The following is a 22,961-nucleotide window of genomic DNA, read 5'->3' as shown; positions in this document are numbered from 1 at the left end:
ACAAGATAGTAAGATCCAAGTAGTAGAAATGAAATTTTTAAGAACAGCGTTAAAAAGACAAGAAGAGATAGAATTCAAATTATTAAAATCAGAGAAGAGCAAAATATAGAACCGTTAGTATAGAAGATACAGAAAGCAAGACTGAGATGGTTCGGACATGTAAAAAGAATGGTAAAGGAACGGGTAGCAAGAAGGGAATTGGAAAGAGAAGTTAAGGGAAACAGACCAGTTGGAGGTGGATGGATCAGATTTGGAAGGACATAAGAGAAGCTGGATTGGATATGGCAGAAGTAATGGAGCAGGAAAAGCGGAAGGGCAGAAAGGAGTGAAGGAGGCTTGTTAACCACCCCCGGGCGACTGGAGTGGGACACTGATGATGATGATGATGATGATGATGATGATGATGATTCTAACACAATTTCATGGCAATGCTCAAATAATTTGCAAACACTCATCATACTTTTCAGTAATTAATGTCCAAATTTTGGCATTTTATATTTTACACAACACTTATCACTCAAACTGCTGTGTATGGGAAATTGCGTGTTATTGCAGTGTGGTGTGTGTGGTGTGTGAGTTGCAGGAATGTTGAGGACAGTACAAACATCCAAACATCCAGTTCCCGTGCCAGGGGAAATAACCATTTAAGGTTAAAATCTCCGACTCAGCCGGAAAACAAACCATGGGCCCTATGAACCAAAGACGACTACGCTGACCATGTAGCCAAGGAGTCAGATATTCAGGTATGAATGTACACATTGCTCAACCATGCATTTGAGGAGAAGTAGGAAACCACAAGTTGACATAATGATTTTCAATATCAACAAAGAGTAAGTTTAATACTACGATGAGATCAAAATGGATAATGAACAGAAAATAACCCTAGAATGCTATGGAAGGCTAGGTCAGGAACAATCAGATAAATATCTGTCCAATTCGTGCCCTGTTTCTCTACAGGGTCGGGTGTGAAGCGAGATGAATATTCATAGCAAGTTTTTACAATCAGATGCTCTTCCTGACAGCAACCTCAGCAGAGGAATTACAGTAATCATGATATATGATAGTAGAAAAGGAGAGGGAGAAACCCAGTGCCAGCATATAGCCTACTTGTGTTGAATAGCACCAAGGGGTCTGTCCAAGGTTTAACATCTCCATCGAATGGATGAATCACCATAAACAGTGTCATATGCCCTCACTCCATATGAACACTGAGGAGAGATTTGGAAATGATTCAGGCTCTTAGCATGCAATCTAGTGATTACATATTATTGTGATGGTGAAATTTTTTTCAACCAATGGTACTTGAACAAGCTAACCACGATGTCAGACCATATCACGCCTTAACCATCATGGCCACCAGGTGGGCTATTACGTCTGGCTAAGTGTAACATATTAGTAAAAAGCTGAGGAGAAAATGAACACAGAAAAAGCAATCTTAATTGGCAAGGGTAAAGTACTCACCTATGAGATCAACGCACTTTAACTAAATTAGAAGAAAATGTGCACACATTCCCTTGATGACATAAAATTCAATCACACCTGTGAAAATAGTCTAATCATGGATGCGAACATATGTAGAAATATTTCTCGTGTAAATCCGGTTTTAGTTTAAGACTACTACATAGCTATTTAGTCGTAATTGAACATGGTAAAATAATATTTCAAATTATTTTTAAATTTCATTAATACTGCATGAAAAAAGGAAAGTTGTGTATCAAATTTCACTTTAGGAGATCATTATATTTCTGGACTCAATATACGATGCTAATACAGTAGAATCTCCTCTTTAACGTACCTGCTTTTAATAGAATCCCATTTTTAATTAACATTTTCAAAAGTCCTGGCAAAACCGCCTTTAGCAGAATGTTATGTAAATCTGTTTTTAATAAATTACACTTAACAGAAAATTCTGCTTTTACAAAATGTACATTTTGTAATGGAAATTCACGAGCAATATATTTAATTTTACTTTCCAACATATATACCGAACATGGCTACTGACTTCTAAAGACATTGTTCATCGATATCATAATCAGTTCGATAGTGTGGCATCACTGTTCAACTGAATCCAAACCTGTTTGGGCGATGCCAGGGAATGAGGCCGACAATAATGCAGTCTCTGAGCAAGAATTTTGCACTAGGTTGCTGCTTATAATCTTTACCAGTGAATGAATACCACTGTGCGTTCTGTAGAGTATACATTTGTAATGATGGTTCCTACCTGTCCTTGCTAAAACATGTTAAGGAACATTCATGTATTTACACTATCAATATAATATACATGTAAACTTGACTAACACAGCATCTACATGAACGTATTACACTGCAGTATCATTGCTGCCGAGAAGCTTAAAATAAATTTGACTCAGGTACAAGAGGTGTGTACTTTCCATAAACTGATCCGAGTTATTTTTGGTGATAAAATGAAAATCCGATTGTTTGTAATGCCCAAGAGGATTTTGTGAAATTATTCCGTGAGCACATCAAGTACCCGATTTTCTGCATAAAATCATTTGCACTTGTGGAGGCTGGGAGAAACTTGTAACAGAAGCCGATGCCGCGATGGAGTGTGAGGAAATGTGTAAGAGATGGTTTCACAAGGATTGTGCAGCAATTAATGCTGGGGACTTTGCCACGCTCAAGAAGCCTTGCTGCTCACTCATATGGCTATGTGCAGAATGTAAGGCTGACTTTGTGATACTAAAAAATAGTAAAGAAGAGCTTAAAGCAATATTGGAGGAGATTCGAAATCTGAAAGTCACAATAAAACAAGCTGTCGCAGAGGAAATAAGAGAAGTTTTATCACAGTCAGAGCAAGAGTTAATGACAAAAGGTACGAGGCCCATCATACCCGCCTCAGACAATAAGGAAGCTTGGAAGATATTAGGCAAGAAAAGATTGGCACCAGGTCCACCCAGAAGAACGATAAGCGCTCAAACAACTAGTGAAATTGTGCCAGTATTGGAAGAGTCATGACCAAGGCAATTCCCAAGAAACCAACAATGCCTCACCTGACACACCAGGAATGGTCATCAGTGAATCTGAGAACAATGAAGGAGGACTCTGGACGGATGTCATCAAACATAGACCTACACGTAGACAAAGTACTGGTATTACGGGATCGAAACAAATCCCCGATAGTGACCTCATGGCCGCCTGTAGAAATGCCTGGCTGTTCGCTGGATGCGTCCATCAAGCAACAGAAACAAAGGATCTAGTAAAATACCTCCAGGATAATGGAATTACCGGAGATATTTGGTGTGAAAGACTTAATACCAAGGGAATGAACAAGGTGTTCAACGTGGGGATAGATTTCAACCACCTAACCACAGTCAACCATGCAGAGTTTTGGCCTCAAAATGTTTTAGTTTTGCGATATGCCTTTTGTCCCAAACAGCAATTAGAAAGGCCTATATTGCCAAGTGCACAAAACTGAACACAGATTATGTGAAACAGAAGACCTATCTTTACAGGACATCCAACCGCTATCTTGGAAGATAGAAGGACTCTCAGGTATAGCAAACACAGTCCAGAATATGCTACAGGGCTTTAAAACTGCCATTTTCACAGAATCTTTCTTAACTTCAGAGTGGAACATCAATAGTCATTATTCAATTCATGCCCTGGCAGATAAAGGTTCAATGGGCAGGCTGAAAGGGGATCACTTGCTTCTTCAAAGAAAAATTCTCACCATTCGCTTTACTACACAAGTCAAAGAATACGTTGGTAATACGAATAAGCCAATGCGTAACCATATGCGTATATGGTGAAACCTTGTTAGTGCGTTCCTCATTAACACATTTTCCTGCTTAGCACATCGTAAATTCGAAGTCCCGATTCTCATCACAATATTAAAACTATATAAAAATGCCTCACTTATCACGTCATGCTCTTCGCTACTATCACTTAGTGCAATCACATGTTTCCTAGCCCTGTAAAATGTTATTTGTCATCCCTTGTGAAGCAAACGTGATTTCCAACTCGGGTAAGAGCCGTCGCCGCAGTTGTGTGGTTACGGAAAAAGTGAGCCTATTACTGTGCTTGTATTTCGCATTCCATTCAGAAGTTAGAAATTTATTTTGTGTTGATTAGTACAGTGAAGTTTTGTCGCGTAATACGGTAGCCTATATCTGGAATAGGAACATAGCCGTGTGAAATTTACTAGCGTGGTGCATATTTGTCTTGTGATAGCCTAGGTATGGATATGGAAAATGGGGAATTTCTTTCTAATGAAGAAATTAAAATCTTTCAGAAACTGGACTCACTGGACTGGCATCCGCATCTTTAAACACACACGTCGCATTTATTGAACTCGCACCTTCAAGTTTCGACTCGATCGATTCGAGTAGGTCAAAGTTTTTAAATTGGCAGCCAAAGTCATTTTAGCACAGTCGCACATGGCCGAGTATACCTCCAATTCATTGTCTAAGAGTGTGACCAGAAAATAAAGCTTTATAACCCACTGCTCCGAAATAAAAGGCTTCTAAAAACATTTGTTTTAATAATAATAATAATAATAAGAAGAAGAATAATGTTACTGGCTTTACGTCCCACTAACTACTTTTACGGTTTTCGGAGACGCCGAGGCGCCGGAATTTAGTCCTGCAGGAGTTCTTTTACGTGCCAGTAAATATACCGACACGAGGCTGACGTATTTGAGCACCTTCAAATACCACCAGACTGAACCAGGATTTAACCTGCCAAGTTGGGGTCAGAAGGCCAGCGCCTCAATCGCCTGAGCCACTCAGCCCGGCAACATTTGTTTTAGAAAGAGTGTGATCTGCAATAATACTCTGATATTTTTATTGGTCCCAGTGCATATATTTTCATATTTGTTGTTTGGTGTTTTTCACACCATTCAGTGCACTTTTTATTTTATAAGCTCCAGCAGAATAGGTTTTCATATTTGTTCTCTCGTATTTTTCACACCTTTTAATACTTTCCTCTCATCTTGAGAAATGGTAGATATAGTTTTCACTGTACCCATGGATACACAACGTAAAATGCCTTCACGTCGGAAGAAATCGGATCTAGCGTTTCCATATCACTGTTGGATAGTTTTTATCCGTGTGTTCAGTAGTACGTTTTCTCGCTTAACACATTCATTTTTGTTGTCCCCTGCAGAAATGTCTTAATGAGGTTTTACTGTATTTTCAACCAGAGTATACTTCAACAGATATCATCGAAGAAATCGGTTACTGCCTGAATTTGTAACCAACAAAGATGCCATTATCCTGGCTGGTGATCTCAATTGCCGTGTATACATAGTGTCACAGAAATCGATATACATCGTGATAGTACATATATCACACCCTCGCACTGTATTTGGAAGTGAGATGATATTATTGTCAGTATTCAATTTATTATTATTATTATTATTATAATCATTATTATTTTCATTTGTATATTTTATTCTTAATATTTTAACCTGGAAGTTCTCCATATCTGGTATAAGTAATTTGTTTTGTATGACGGCTGGGAAAATCATTGCTGTAACAACTCGTGAAATTCGTATGACTCGTGTATAGCCCAGAGCCTGGTGGACTTGTTGATGTAGTTGGAAAGTTCCGATAACTCATGTGAAACATCCTAGAGTCCATTGATCTTGTGATTGCATTGTGACACTGAAAGAGATTCAGGGCATGGTCTTGACATGTGGACCTACTCATGATTGGATGGCCAGGATGAATCTCGATGTATCATGTGAAAGCTGAGGTCTATATATACATCTGATCAAACGGTGAAAAAGACCACACTCTACGGGAATGAACTTCTAAAGAAACTGAACTGGGCTTCAAACGTTTGTGGAACATAGTCTTATTATGTTTGTGGAACGTGACTGACCTACAACTGTGGAGTGCTTACGCACTGGGTATTGTATCACTTCGTGGCTGTGGTGAAAGCTATCTCAGACTTTCCATGATTTATGTTCAGGAATGACAAGCGTGTGTTGCTCAAGTGAATATGTCTTGAAAACAAGTGTTAAGAGTCAGTGAACACAGTATTCTGAGGTACAGTATCTGTGTGATATAATAAGTGACGATTGTGAGAATCGGCAAGTCGTGGTGATACAGAGACAGTGAAGGGTACTTACCTACATATATGTACATTGTTCAAAGGACTAACTACAAATGGTGGCTTAGTTCTCGCATTCGTTTTCCAACTGTTATCATTGTTGTTGTTGTAAATGTGGAGTCTTCCAGTAATATTATTTTGTGGGTGTGTATAATATGTCTATTTTGGTGTGTTGATGAGGTGCTCATGCACGGATTTTATTCAGAATATAGTTAGTTATTTTAGAATCAGTGGAGTTATTGAAGAACCTAGGTGCAGTTCCTACCTATTTAGTCGTTTCCAGAAGGTTAGGTAAGGCCTGAAGCAAATGTAGTAGTGCGCAGTTTTTATGTACACGCCCTGGGAAAAAAAAAAGAATTATCATCATGCTCTATTAAAATTCAAGGGATCCATTCTGGTGAATTCTGGCGCCCATACTACGGACATTTCGATTAATTATTGTTATTAATTTTATTAATTAATTTTATTTCAATTATTCAATTAAGTTTTGAGTAATTTTCTTTATGAGTATTTATTATTATTATTAACAAAATGTTACAACGTCTTGCATTATCTGGATGAAGAAGGGTTAACACTGATTAACAGGAAGGAACAACCAAACTATCTTTGTTATAACAGTACGAGTACAATTGATCTTGTACTTATAAATTCCAGTATAACTCCAGTATGTCAAAATGTTATTATGGAAGTTGAGAAGAAACATTTGCCCTTGAAAACTACGTTATGAATAAACAGAATGAGCTACCACAAGGAAATACAGCCTCTAAAGCTGAGAAGGACGGTGGACTTGACACTGCTGAAGGAATCGGACAATAAATCAATAACAGATATACTTCATAACTGGACCCTGACTCAGGCTGCTGCTAAGCTAGAAGAAATTCTTAAAAAGGCTCTCTCAGTAATCAGTCACAGAAAGGCAAAGCCTTGGTTTACAGAAGCCAGTTTTAGAGCAAGAAAATCAGCCTTAACAGCCTTACATGTAGCTAAGTTACATCATACAAAGGTTCGGCTGGAGCACTACAGTAAACTAAGAAGAGAATACAAAGCCATTGTTAAGGACGCCCGGCAGACTTTTTAGAGAAGGAAGAAAGATGCCTAATTGAGAAGGCCACTCAAGATCCTTATAAAGCTCTGCATGCTAAACAGGCCAAGTTTTCTCGCAACATTCCAATGGACACATGGGAAGCATACCTGCGGGCAATCCTGCAGGAGAGAGATATGCGTCCAATTGACTACCCCACCTCTACAACAAATATGTTGGATGATTCTGAGAGTTTTACGCTTTAAGAAATAGAAGAAACTATCAAAAGTCTGAAAAGTGGGAAAGCCTGTGGTCCAGATGGGATTTATAATGAACATCTGAAAGTTACATTCCCAGTGTTAAAGTCATTTTAGCAGTTAATAAATGAATGCTTGAGGGAGGGTAGAATACCAGACTCATGGACTAAGTCCACAATAAAAATTATGTATAAGAGTAAAGGTGATACAGATGACCTTAACTCTTAGACTAATTGCTTTTGGAATGCACACTTCTAAAAACCCTAACTTTGCTAGTGTGTAAGCGCCTCACGTTATTAACAGACGACAAGCTTCCGGACTCCCAGTTTGGCCTTAGAAGAGGAAGATCTACAATGCAGGCAGTTGAATGCCTACAACAGTACATCAAAGAAGCTCTGGAAAAAACCGAAGGGAAAACTTCACGCCATCTTTATGGACTTCTCTAAGGCTTTTGATACGATTAATAGAGTTATCCTATTACATAAGTTATGGAAGATTACCGGGCCAAGTTGCTATCTACTCCCAATCATTATGAATCTCCTTTCAGACAACTGGATAGAGATTAGCGACGGCATCACGACGTCACATCCGATAAATCAAACTATTGGTGTTCTCCAAGGTGACCTCCTGAGCCCTTGCTTTTCATTGCCGCCACAGCTGACATCGTAGAAGTAGTTGATTCTGGAAATGTCAAAAAAAAATATCCTCATGTATGCTGATGACATGGTTCTAACGTAGAGGCGCACGGCTGTGAGCTTGCATCCGGGAGATAGTAGGTTCGAATCCCACTATCGGCAGCCCTGAAAATGGTTTTCCATGGTTTCCCATTTTCACACCAGGCAAATGCTGGGGCTGTACCTTAATTAAGGACATGGCCGCTTCCTTCCAACTCCTAGGCCTTTCCTATCACATCGTCGCCATAAGACCTATCTGTGTCGGTGCGACGTAAAGCCCCTAGCAACAACAACAACATGGTTCTAACATCAACCTCACAGCCAGATTTACAGACTACCTTAATAGTATGATTAAATGGGCAGAAGAGAATCAGCTGAAATTAAATGAAAGTAAGACTGTCTATGACCTTCAGGAAAGGAGGAAAACTGGGAAGATTTCAAATTGCTGAACAACAAATGAAGTCAGTCACAACTTTTTAATACCGGGGAATCATATTTCAAACTCCAGGAAATTTGTTCTCTTTACATGTGAAGTACCATTTAAATGCTGCAGTGACATTAAATATCTGAACCACCTTTCGCTCACATCTGCCATCAAGTTATTCCATCTGAGAGTTAGTCCAGTTGTAACCTATGGCTTAGAAAATGTATGGATTTACCTTGGAAAGAAGCAACTGCATAGTATGGAGACGGTGAAAGCATCATATTTGAAGAAAGTGTTGTGCCTATCAAAGTACACTCCATCATGCCTAGTGTATCAACTGCCAAGGGAATTATTCTTTGTGAAAGAGTAGCATTTGAAGCTTCTGCTCCCAGTCACCCCAGCGTATAAGGAACTTTTACAGGAACTTCAGCAAAAGAGGGACAGCATATGGAAGGATTTCTATTCGTGTGATGCAATGATCAACCGCAATTGGACACGAGGAGGCTACGAGTTGAGACACGTTATAACTCAACTTGCGGTGCATGGGTTTCATCACGTTTGTGTCAAAGGGTGGACTTCCACGAGCCAAGTCAGGACTGTCGATGTAAAAGATGTGTTGAACTTTGTGAACAATATCATGTTCTCAAGTGTAATCTCTAACAAAATTCTGTACTGACGACGGTTCGTAAGAACCTTGTTCATGCACATTTGTGCGCAATAAAACTTTATTTATTTGCATTCATGACGAAATATGAGCACAACAAGAAATTTCTCTTCATGCTATTGTTGCAAATTTACTAAATGTTCCACCGAAAGTACTAAAGCCAACATCTGCCAATGAAGCACGATCATAGCCCACCTGCGTTCACTTTGCCTGAAGTGCTCGCAAACAGTGGTCTTATGAAGACTGACCCTTAGCTTAGGACACAATTATATTGTTATTTCATTTAATATATTGCATTTTTTATAATGAACCTCCTTTTAAGGAAAAATGTAACAAATACTCCTGAGATTTGTTAAAAGGGGTTCTACTGCATTAGGCTCCATAAAATGGAATTTTCTCAACTTTCAAGTTTACACTAAATTGATGTATTAAAATCTCTCTTCTAAATCATAAAGATACAGCATATAGTTGTGATTCAAAACCTCATCATAGAAACATAAATCAGAACTTATTAAATGTGCTAAGAATAAAGAAATTCCATATTTGTAGCTACGGTATCAGCATTTTACAAGAGTATGCTGTATTTCACTAATCTGATCTGTTAGTTATGTCATTTATAGACTCAATCAATCAAATTACATTGATCATCCTAAAGTTCAAATATTAGGAAAGGGAAGCATGATACCAGAGAACCTGTAACTTGTTGGAACAACATTTAAAAAATGAAATATATTTTAATTACTTGGTGGTATGCTTCTCTTGAGCTAACAGTCATTTACCAAATTCAAGTCAGAAACGTTAGTGGATTTGGCTTTCAGAATATAGTTAGTTGCTGTTATCTGCGTGGATAAAATCAACTCCTAGTTGGATTTCACTTCTCCTAAGGATAATGAGACCCTACTGAAGTGATTTCTTGAACCGACTGTGATACCAGTTCAAAAGAAGAAATTAAAATTAAGAATATGAAATACAGATTTAAGCTACACAACGGTCAGCACAAGGTAATTTCTCAAATGTGTCATTCTTTAGTAATAAGAAAAGAAATTTTGGGTGCACCTGAACACATTTACAGCTAAAATATTTGTTACTTGGATGGAATATCATTAGAATACCAGTAAGAATTATTCCCTCATATGATTTAGGCAAATTTCTTACAGAAATTCCACTGAAACCTAATGTTGGAAGTTCAGTTTAAAAAAAAACTATGCAGTTAAATTCTGTGAACTTGGAAACACACAATGAATCAACTGTTCTGGTATGCTGGAAGTTGGAACACATTAAAATAACCCAGATGTCTCTGGAGTATAACCATAGTTCATAGGTAGTCTGATATAACAATCTTCACAAGAAAAACCAGAAACTTACATTTCAATCTCAAGTTGATTCCACTAAAAGGAGGACCCACTGCAGGACCAATAAACTGAGGACCCACTGCAGGAACATGAACACAACTGGGATAATCTTTCATACTGTTAAATAAATCAAGCTGGTTAAAACAGTGCATTTCTTTACCAACTAAGACGTTACTATAGTCTATATTCTTGGTTTGTACGTGAGCGTGACGTGGAACATTTGTACGTCCATCTCAGTGCAGTCTTCTTCTGTTACTCCTCCAGTGGCAGTTCCTCCTGTTTCATCTACAGTTGGAGCAAGTGGCTGTTTTTTGTCGTCTGTTGTACTTACAGGAACTACACGCTGTTTCGCACCATTCTCCTTGTTCTTACGACGACTTGAGCTGCGATGAACATGATGCCGTGATTTATCACGGCTTGAAGAACGTCTTACACTAGGTCGTTTAACTGATTCTGCACTGGCACTTAAACCGGCTCCAACTATAGGGAGTAGAAGCAAATTAATTTTGAAAAGCAAATCAACCCTACAATGAAATTTCTTTTTTTAAAAGGGAGATTACTTTTAATTAATTTTAATGAAAGGGAAATGGAAATCTTTGGAGTACAGTGAGCAAAAACAAAGCATATACATACACAGATCCAACAAAAACAGCACTAAAAATGCCATAATTTACTGACCTATATTTCCCGATGATGATCTATTATTAGATCCGCGCAGGACATGAATTGAGCTTGGGTCGCTGTCCATGCTGCAAGGAATGAGTTTGCCTTCCATCGGAGACAGAAACCATTCTGAGCGAGTTCTCATCCTGGCTGTTTGACGTTCGTGAACCTGGGCAAATAAACAATAAAATTAAACATAAGTCCAAGATCTTGATTAGTGTAAGTGGGGACTGGTGATGAAGTGAATAAAGCAGCAATTTCATACTCCAGGTCAGATGAAGACCTCAGTTTAAGTAGTATTCTATAAATATTGCAGTTAATTACATTAATGCTGATCTATAAACATTTGCCATCTTAATGTTTTCACTCTCAACTCGCCTTGAAATCTGACTTTCATCTGATGTTGACATTGAACTAGAATTCAAAACAGAACTAGAGTCTACAGGTTCTTGTAAAACACTACTATAACCACTTTCCAATATTTTTTGTGCGGAATAATCAATTTCACTGTTCTTCAATACATTTTCAATTTGTGCATTCATTAGCGAACTTCCTTCCCCCCCCCCCCCCCCACCTCTTCTTCTTCTTATTACCAGTCATGACTGTAAGAAACAGACTGCTGACTTAGCACAGGGAATACCAAAATACGATACCTGCTAAAGAACTCTCATTCCATGAGAATTAAAAATTCCACAAAAGATATAACAAGAGAGTATATACTGTACCATGTTATGTCATCTATTGATAATACAGAGAATGTTAGAACAATGTAACAATGCCATAACCTTCCCTCAAGTGAGCAGCCTTGAAACGACTCAGCCATCTGTGATAAGCATGTGCAACAAAATAGCTTAGATCCTTAGCTTATAATGGTACATAATACTTCATACCACCTTTTGAGATCAAACTTAAATACAAGAAGGAACACCCACAATTCTCCAACCACCTCAGAGCTGTCTGTCAGCAAATGGACCTCCTTTACTGGCACGACTGAGAGCCGGTGGTTGAGGGCAGTGTGTTAAACATCATCATTCATCCTAGAATTTTCTCTCAGAAATTTTCACCTTCAACTAAAGCTGTCTCTGTGGATCAGTGGTAGTGTGTCGGTCTCTGGATCCCAAGATAGCAGGTTCAAACCCGGCAAAGGTAGTCGGATTTATGAAGGGCAGAAAAAAGTCCATTAGACACTCCACGTTGTACAATGTCGGCAGTAAAAGATCTTTGGTGACACATTCGGTGTTTACCCAATAAAATTAATTAAATCTCTACTATAGACACCCAAGAGAGTTTTGATTTACTCAATCTGCCAACTAGTGGGCCTAGAATAAAGCGGAATGTCAAAATTGACGAGCAGACAGCCAGATGGCATCAAAATGAAATGTCTGCACACGGTAGCTGAGGCCATATGATTATTATATTATTAATACCTTCAACTAAATTAGTGAATTCTTATCACACGTCTGACACTGTATATTAACACGTTCGCTGCCAAAGGGGTCCGATCAGACTGGCAGTATAGATATTTATTAACACCCATGCCGGTCTGACAAAAGTTGGTTGCTAGGTAATGTGAAATTGAATTCTTATACTAACTGGATGCATTCTACTACGGAAAACATTAACCATGTTATCTCAAGAGAGTCTTGGTGATCCGATGATGTAATACTGTCACCCAATTTGGTTGGGTATGCAGGATAGAAACAAAAATAATGCAATATGTAACATTATTTATCAGTCTGATTGGGCCAGCATATGATTTTACGTAGTAATGACCAAGGTGAAATTGAGAATTTGAATGAGTTATTGGATATTACTATGTATTTCAGTAGAAAGGTGTGATGATGGATGGTGAAGAGACCAGTTCCCTGTGAGGCCGGGTGAAAACCTGTGTTCGGTGGCCTAAGAAATTCTAGTTGGTGGCCAGTCTTGGCTGGCCAACAGAGCATTCGGCGGTGGTGGGCTACGACGTTCAATTTTGGGTCTGCAACCAGTCAGCTCCCTGGTGCATCTAAGTAATCACTCATTTTCACAGACACTAACACCCAATAGACTTTGAAGTACCGTCGTGAAAGTAAGTACTTGTGAACCCCTGAATATTAAAATTTTTGCCTTATTTATGGTTTATTACCAGTGCACATGCACAATAAAATAGGAAATATGAAGAAACCATCTTTCATTCAAAATGGCACAAGTGGGGAGTCCCCAAACAGTGCACTATGGCTTCATAATTTAGAATTTGTTTAGGGAAAATAGAATTATCACAAAAAATACACAACAGTTGAAAATCTTCAGAAAACTGGCACACTTTCCAGTTCTTTCTTGTTATTCAATCAAAATAATGTGAGACAAGTTAGCTTCGCTTTATGCATACTACTACTACTACTACTACTACTACTACTACTACTACTACTACTACTACTACTACTACTACTACTACCACCACCACCACCACCCTTGTACAGGAAGGTCTTGAGTTGGGCAGTGGATCACTAACCCCGATCCAATTTGTCACTTCATATAGGCCATTAATATGGTGTGATCACCACATGCAAAGGAATTTTACACCTTACTGCCAGGTTTCAATGAAGCCACCCCTCACCTGGAAAACAGACACCTTTTATAGCTGCCCCTAACCTAGAGAACAGACTCTGCATGCTGGATATCAGTGGCATTTCCTCCACTGTAGGGACCAAAGAAATGGATTAGAAGACTGAGAAACAAACCACATAAAATAATATCTAATTCAGGAAAAGTGACTTAAAATTACCATCCTGACAGAGCTCAATATTCAATTTTGTTTTAAAGTCTCATATAATTAAGACATAAGACCCTGAGTTTGAGTGCAGAACATGAAATGAAGGGGTCACCCATGCAATGAATTGAAATACTATGGTAAAATAATTGCCAGGTTACTAAAAAGACACAAACTACTAGCTAACCATGGTGACAGACCATCAAGAGTTGATGACATAACGATCATGGTTATCAGGTGGGCCTCTTCACTGACCATCCAACTTTCAAAGAAGAACCCAGGCTAGAGTGGGCATTATTCTTTGGACACTCAGCTGACCTAGCTGATACTAAGTCAAACACCATTCCTGGGTCGAAACAGGCCTCTTGTTGTTCAAATGAGTTTCACTTAAATTATACTGCACCTTGATATAGTAACCTTTCTCCAGAAAACATTGATACTGTATGCTTAATTTTGGACCTAACCTTAGTTAACTGTAGCATAACTGTAAATTGTACTTTTATGTGTTCTGCACTATTTTTTAACAAACATAGGAGTGTATACTGAGTCTTGAGGGCTACCTTCACTGGAAGGTAGTATTTCTAATTATACAACAAAAAACAACATAATTAATAAGATCAAGCATCATCAGTTCTGTCATTCTATCTACTCATTAAGCACACCTTCTGCAGAGGCATCAAATGCTATATATCACTAGGTCCCACCATTTCCAAGGATGTCTGAATCATATAGTGTCTGCATCAATAAAAAAGGAGAGAAAAGAAATGTTTATTTTAAACCCTACAGTATGAATGGAGCAAGACAACCAACAAATAAACAAGTGTGCATTAATGAACAGAGAGACTATTCACCGAATGAGAGATATAACCTACCTGTGAACGCATAGCTGGTGAATGTAAAAACAGACACACCACTGAGCGACCTCAACAGAGATTTTAGCACTCAATCATTGGCACAGACAGACGAACAAACCAAACAATAAAACAACAGAAAGAGTTACTTCTGAACAGAGACATGCAACCAATCCACTTCAATTATCTCACATTACACCACATGCCGACTGGACCGTAATATCTGAAATAAAATCAGATGCAACTGGTTGTGAAGGAATACATTTGCCGCAGATTTAAAAAAAAACTTTGGAAATTGTTCTCCCCTCAATCACATACATTATAAACACTTCTCTCATGACTACGATTTTTCCTGCAGGATGGAAGTGTACCATAATACGACCTTTAGAAAAACAAGTGAACCCAAGCAACCCAGAAGACTTTCAACCAATTTGTATATTACCCTGTCTAAGTAAAATACTTGAAGAAATTGTACACAAACAATTCTCTATTTATCTTCAAAAACACAACTTATTGGAAAGATATCAATCAGGATTCCGACTGAAAGTTACCAATGACATTCAATTAAAAATAGACAAAGGACGAATGACAGTTCTCATACTGTTAGACCTAATTAAAGCATTTGACTGCATAGACAGAGACATATTACTGGCAAAATTTAAAGCTATCAATTTTTCTCATGCACCTTTATCTTGGTTGCAAACTTATCTCACAGAACACCAACAACGTGTGTCAGTAGGCACTAATCCTTAAACTGGGAACAAACTGAAACAGGCGTAACTCAAGGCAGTGTTTTGGCACCACTCCTCTTCTCCATGTACCTAAATGACTTACCAGAAAATCTAAAGAAGTTGTAAATACCACTTATATGCAGATAGCATACAGTTATACATACATGCAGACCCAAATCACATATTCACCTGGCCATAAATAACGTGAATGCTTAAACAGAATTCGAGACTGGGCTGTTAATAATTCCCTTAAAGTTAACCCAAAAAAATCGCAAGCCATCATATTAGGATCCAAAAATAACCATCATAAACTGGAGAGGAAAAAACATTCCTTTGATTATGTTCCAGGGAATAGAAATCACTCTGAAAGACTGCGAAGAATCTTGGCCTAATCATTGATAAAATCTAACCTGGTCTGAAACTGCAACAAAAATCTGCCAGCAAACTTTCTACATACTACACTCACTTCAAAGGCTGAGATCTTCTCCCATTTAAAACAAAGAAATTACTCAAACAAAGTCCAATTCTACCCATTTTCGACTGCAGAGATGTTATATACAACAGTTTAAACAGAACACTCAGTAATTCAATAAACCGAGCTATTGCCATATCTCAATCTACCACAATCAGTTACCCTGGTTATATTTAGAGGAGAGACAAAATCTGCACTCTGTGTCAGTTATTCATAGCGTTCTACGCAGCAAAACCCCAGGTTACTTGAGAACTGACCTTCAGTACCTGTCCTCCAGAAATAATCACCAAACAAGGTAATTAAATAGCTCCTCGCTAAGATTTCCAGCCCATCACACTACTAGTTACAGCGATTCATTCATCCCTGCTCCTATCCGCCTGTGGAATTCCCTGCCGGCTGAAATTAGACACATTCCTTGTACTCAGCTGTTCAAACGAAGGTATTTCAAACATTACCTACATATAAGAAAATAATCTACAGTACATATCCTAAGATAATTTACGTTCTTCATGTTAACTGTAGAACTAGATGAAAAGCTTTTCCAGTTAGTCTGTTAGTTACACTATTTTAGTATGTTGTAGAATTTAACAAAAATTAAACAGTGTATTGTGGTTGCACATAATAGCAGATTCTATAGCCTGAGCCACGCCATAGAAAACAACATAATAAATAAAATAAATAAATAAATGAATGCATTCTTATCATGACCAATCACAATAAACTATTAATATTAACTAACCAATAACATTACATTCTTATTACAACCAATCACAATAACTTATAAATCGTTAATTTAGAGATAAAAGTCACTAAGTGAAATTTTGGCTGAATTTGAGTTATATGTGGTTTCAGACCAAAATATTCTTTTTCGTCTCACGAGGGGGTCATCAAGTACATTAGAAGGCTCCATCCCATTTTTATTTCAGAAGAAATCACCAACTGCATTTCTGGTTCAATTATGACCAGGCAAAAGTCCATTTATCTCAGGACCATGAAAATGTCACTCAGTGTCACCATCAATATTAATTAGCCAATAACATGCATTCTTATTTATGACCAATCACAATAAATGATCAGGCAACTCACAGAAATTTTTGTTTCATCATTCATTAGCACGACTGACATGCTATTTACAAAGTTTAAGTAATAAATGTAAATATTTTGAGTGAAAAATTGCATCTCTGCTAATACAGTAAACCTTGCTCAAAGCAGAATCACAAGGAACCAAAACAAATTTCTGAATTAGACAAGTTTCTGCATTACACAAAATATCAGTCTTTTTGCCTTAAAACAGTAATTTTAAGGATTATTTAGAGCTTACCCGTATCTGCCTACGCATAATGTTCAACTATCCAGATTGATGTACATAGTACTGTAGTACACTGATTTTTAATTATTATTATTATTATTCTCTGCTAGGGACTTTACGTCGCACCGACACAGATAGGTCTTATGGCGACGATGGGATAGGAAAGGCCTAGGAGTTGGAAGGAAGCGGCCGTGGCCTTAATTAAGGTACAGCCCCAGCATTTGCCTGGTGTGAAAATGGGAAACCACGGAAAACCATCTTCAGGGCTGCCGATAGTGGGATTCGAACCTACTATCTCCCGGATGCAAGCTCACAGCCGCGCGCCTCTACGCACACGGCCAACTCGCCCGGTAATAATAATAATAATAATTATTATTATTATTATTACTACTACTGTGCTTTTTTTTATTACATACAGAATGATACGCAGCATATCATTTTGGCACTATCACAACACTATATTAATGATTACACTATTTCAGACCACAGGGTATACACTCCTTAAACTTATTTCCATCATAAAACTCTATACAGAACTTCACAACAGTAAGCTTTCTTCCACGGATCAAACAAAGGAACTTGTTTCGTCACATTTCCAATCGTGTCTTTCTGAATGCAGTCCTGAGCTGAGTACATTAATTCATGAAGAGTGGAAAAGTTAGACGTAACGGCAAATTGCTTTACGTCATTAAACCACTGAGGGCCTGTTCATGGGTTCGGAGCTTGTTTTGATCTTCATCCTTTTGCTCATCTCCTTGTTCTTCCATCTCCTTCTCTTCCTCAGCCTTTCTGCTAGAAGAGCTGTAGCCGATTTGAAAATGAGGTGTGTTGTAAGTTGTTCATTACTTCAAATGAAGTTCACTGCCCCGCAGGGAATGTTTCTTGCTTGACACAAGATGGATATTGCTGATGCGTTTTAGAACACTTCGTTCGTTCCACCATCCATATTATCACCCCAAACATGTGTGTCAGTTTGTCCAAACAATAACATTAATCATATCAGCACCAGAAATGTACAAATACTGTAGGTAGGACTACATCAGTTCCTAATATTTTCTGCATTGTAGATTTTAAAGAATTCTTTCACTTTTCTTCTCCGTATTCATGTTGAGGAGATTCTGCATTATACGAAAGTAAGAACATTATAATGCCGTAAGTTTTCCCGGACCAAGAATATATTCCGTAGTCCGCTATATTCAAGTTCCGCTTTGAGCACATTTTTTACTTAGAGAACAATTAACAAAGAGATTGATTTTGTGAATTTACTTTATTGCAGTACTGTAATCCATTCCAGTAAGATGGACATAAATGTGTAAGAAAGATCAATGAAAAGTGCAAATGTGGATGGTCAGAAGATTAAGGATATAAATACAGGACAAAAAATATGTGGTAAGTGTAGGCAAAAACTATTATAATTTTAAGAGATAATAATAGATGTGTCAGTTCCAAGTTCATTCAAAACTGAAGCGAGTAAAGAACTACCTGCACAGTCATCTGGTTCACAGACTTCAGATAACTCTCGAAAATGTTCCTCAATACTTTCTTGGAGTTTGATGTTAAAAATTTAGACTTTCAGAAAACTTGTAAAGCCCAAGAAAACTATAGATCACGGTTTTGGAGAAAAAAGATGAGCGAGCCCCAAATTTGAAAAACCACAATCTGGCCCCCTTCAGGAATCCGGGACTTTTCTAGGGAACCTGAGAGCATCAATTTCTCAGGTACCAAGTTCGCAGAATGCCCAGAAGTGCCTCATTACTTCATGTCTATTTTCATACCTTTACATGTAGATCACTTCACATCGAGTTCCATTTATTGGTATCCTTATTTCTCGAAACTTTCCCTCAACACCTTCTCAGGGTTTGATGTTAAAAGCTTAATTTAGACTTTGAGGACACACTTAATCCCATGAAAACTACACTTTTATTTTATTTTTTAACAAGTTGCTTTACGTCACACTGACATAGATAGGTCTTATGTTGATAATAGAACAGGAAAGGGAAGGAAATCATGGAAATCATGGAAAACCATCTTCAGGGCTGCAAACAGTGGCAACTACACATCATCACTTTGGATAAATATATTTGACTGGGTGAAAGAAATCCTTACACTTCCATTCTTATGTTGAGCCCCAATTATGAAACCACCACCCAGCCAGACCCCCTTGGGAAATTCTGGGAATTTTCAATTATGCTTGGGAACATGAGAGCATCAACTTCTCTGGTACTAAGTTTTAAGTTTGTAGGATGCCTGGCAGTACCTCATTAATTCATGTCTATTTTCATTTTTATAGTTTTGTACAGATCGCTTCACATCCAGTCCCATTTATTAGTATCTTTATATTCAAAAAATCTACCTCAACATTTCCTCGGGGTTATGATAAAACTTAATTTGGACTTTTTTTTTTCTATTTGTTTTACGTCGCACCGACACAGATATGTCTTATGGCGACGATGGGATGGGAAAGGCCTAGGAAGTGGAAGGAAGCGGCTGTGGCCTTAATTAAGGTACAGTCCCGGCATTTGCCTGGTGTGAAAATGGGAAACCACGGAAAACCATCTTCAGGGCTGCCGACAGTGGGGCTCGAACCCACGATCTCCCGATTACTGGATACTGACCGCACTTAAGCGACTGCAGCTATCGAGCTCGGTAATTTGGACTTTTAGGAAACTTTAAGCCCAATACAACTGTAAGTCATCGCTTTGGAAAATTATATCTGACTGGGTGAAAGAAATGCTTACCCTTCAGTTCTTATGCTTAGCCCCAATTTTGAAACCTTCATACAACCTGAACCACAATTTTTTAACTTTTCTAGGATCATGAGGGCATCAACTTCACTGATACCAACTTTTACGTGTACCAATAATTCAGGTCTATTTTCATTTTTATACTTGTGTACAGATCGCTTCACATCGAGTTCTATTTATTAGTGTCCTTAAACTGTGACTGGCAGTAGGAAAGGGAGCTTGCCAATGTAACGAAGGATCCTCAACTCAACTGTAACTGGCAGTAGGAAAGGGGGCCAGCCATTATAATGAAAAATCCCAAACTGTCATTGGCATTATAATAAAATCTCCCCAGGTTGATTGTGACTGGACGTAGGCAAGGGGGCCTGCCATGAAATGAAAACTCTCCAACTGCTTTGTGACTGGTAGTAGCTAAAAGAAGCCTGCCATTATAATGAAAACTCCCAACTTGGCTGTGACGGGCAATAAGAAAGGGGCCCTCCAACTGTAATGAAAACTCTCCAACTTGACCATCATTAGCAGTAGGAAAGGGGGCCTGCCATAATAATGAAAACACCACTATCTTATTTTGACTGACAGCAGGGAAGAGGCCTGCCATCATAATGATAACTCCCCAAGTGGAATGTGACTGGAAGTAGGACAGGGGGCCTGTCATTGTAATGAAATCTCTCCCAAATGATTGTGACTGGCAGTAGGCAAGGGGGTCTGATATTATAAACAAAATTACCTAACTAGACTGTTAATCGGTTTCTGGAACGGTCAGATATCCGTCTGATAGCTACTGATTTGTTACAGTTGTCGAATCAATAAATCTTTGCCTCTTAATAGCAGCTAACTTATCAAACTGTTAACTATTGGCTTGGTGATCATGTTTCATAACTACTCACTAGATGCCACCCCTCGCTCTGCTTTATTTTAGCGCATTATATGTATTCCCTAGACTGTCAGGTGGATGTGCACAAGTAATGTGTCCTATTTGAGAGTTCTTGCAGGCGTGAGAATCTGTTTTGTAGGGTTTCAGGACAGTTTGAAGAGTTTGACATTGTTTGAGGATTTCTAATGAAATGTGTACATCAGCAGCAACTTTGCACATGATCCAGTAGGCAATGAGTCTTATAAACATACCGTGTCAATTCCCTGTTATTCCAAAATATAAACATGTTCTTTGACCATAGTATAGTGATAAATACTGAGTAATTAACATACATAATCTGTAAGTTCCTTGTAATGTAATACTGTTAATTAAAAACAATCCCACGATAAAAGTATATATTCACTGCCAATACAAGTAGGCCAACAGCACTATGATAAATTTGTAATTACAGTCCAATCTCTATAATTCGAACATCTGTAACTTGAATTTTCGATACCTTGAAGGTTTTTGTAGGATGCTAAAGGGTTTATTGTGTCACCTATTCAATACACATAAGGAATTGAATAGGTGACAATACATACAAGGAACTGAATAGGTGACACAATAAACCCTTTAGCATCCTACATTCAGTATCTTCAATACGGATAACAATGATTTTTATCACTTGCAATCTTAAAGGTTTCCCGATGGAATTTTATATGTTTTATACATTTTATATATTTTCTATAACTCGAGGTTCTATTACTCCTACTTTTTACACCTCAAAGGATATTTGATGCCCAGATGTACAATGTGTTTCCGTAACTCAAAATTATGCAGAACATTACGCTTACGCATACATTTTTCCACAAAACTAGTCCTATACAAGGAACCTGAACCTAAGTCATCTCCGTATATAAGCAATCTCTAAATTTTAGTCAGAGTGTATTGTTAGTATATAGTTTGACTAGCCTTTTGTTACAGCATCTTAACGGTACTGCACATCGCACCTTCAGTAACCGTGTACTGTACCAGTCTAAAATCCTACTTTAAGCTACTTCATAACACTCAGCAAATTGTCGACAGTACAAGGTTGCATTTATGTTGGGAGTTCGTGGCCTGCTGACTTGGTCGAGGCCTGACCAGATTTCCCAGCTTTGTTCAAGACCATCAGTTAGTGAGGGCATGTTTGGTGGTATCACTATGCTAGAGAAATTTATAGAGAGTACAGTGTTACAAAGAAAACGGCAAAGGAAAATGACGGACTTCTCTTAAATACGTCCTAAGTATCCAAAATGAAAATGTTCCCTATTAAGACATAATAAAACTGGTTTTAAAATACCAACTTGTAGATGCAGAGAAAATAAAACGGTAATGGTAGAGCTGAAGTGATGATGATGATGATGCTTGTTGTTTTAAAGGGCCTAACATTGAAGGTTATCGGCCCGGTAGAACTAAAGTAGTATGTTCATTATTCTACACCCTGAAGTGTTTTCAGCCTCCACAAGGACTTTGAGATATTGAAGTTCGACTGTAACTGTTATACTCAATTACTGGCGCTTGGCTTGTATTCTTTCTCTTTTAGTTAAAAGCCGCATAGTCACTTCCCACGACGTTTGTTACACTACCACACTGCATCCTTCTGACATCTGCAGCTGAAGTCCCACTGACAACAAAGCTGACTATAATGCATCACATTTCTGACTTGCCTGTGTTTTGGTGAGAGGAAATGCATAAGTCAGCCACATTATTTTAACTTTGTTAAGTACAAACAAACTGCATTTAATAAAAATGAATTTGTATAACACTGAACTATGTATAAATGGGTTACGTACAAATGAGGTTTAATTAATATGCTTTAAAGTTTTGTTTTGTTGGAACCTATAGAAATGTATGTATAAAACAGAATTATGCAGAAATGAGTTACGTATAAAAAAGTCTCAACTGTATAGATATATATTTTTTACAGTCAGAAAATGTTCCAAAACCATGCTGAAGACCAGTGAGCATTTAAGGATTAGTGAGTGTTTAAGTACCAAACTGAACAAATTTGTTAAGAATTTGGAGGTCATACATTTTCTAAAAATGGAAATACTTTATTGTGTAAGTACGTAAATCA

General features: G+C 37.9%; 1 protein-coding gene across 1 annotated transcript in view; it reads right to left on the bottom strand.

Annotated features, from left to right (window-relative positions):
• Positions 1 to 8,108: 8,108 nt before the first annotated feature.
• The window catches only part of RhoGAP71E (Rho GTPase activating protein at 71E), a 292,611-nt gene continuing 277,758 nt past the window's right edge, over positions 8,109 to 22,961 (bottom strand). The window contains exons 10-11 of the mRNA XM_067152936.2: positions 11,146 to 11,299; positions 8,109 to 10,947 (exon numbers count right to left, since the gene is read on the bottom strand). Coding sequence (XP_067009037.1) covers positions 10,649 to 10,947; positions 11,146 to 11,299 — 453 coding nt within the window. The 3' untranslated portion in view covers positions 8,109 to 10,648. The remainder of the gene's footprint in view (positions 10,948 to 11,145; positions 11,300 to 22,961) is intronic.

Source organism: Anabrus simplex, chromosome 1, assembly GCF_040414725.1.
Source record: "Anabrus simplex isolate iqAnaSimp1 chromosome 1, ASM4041472v1, whole genome shotgun sequence".
Classification (NCBI taxonomy): domain Eukaryota; kingdom Metazoa; phylum Arthropoda; class Insecta; order Orthoptera; family Tettigoniidae; genus Anabrus; species Anabrus simplex.
This window is presented reverse-complemented; position numbering and strand designations above follow the sequence as displayed.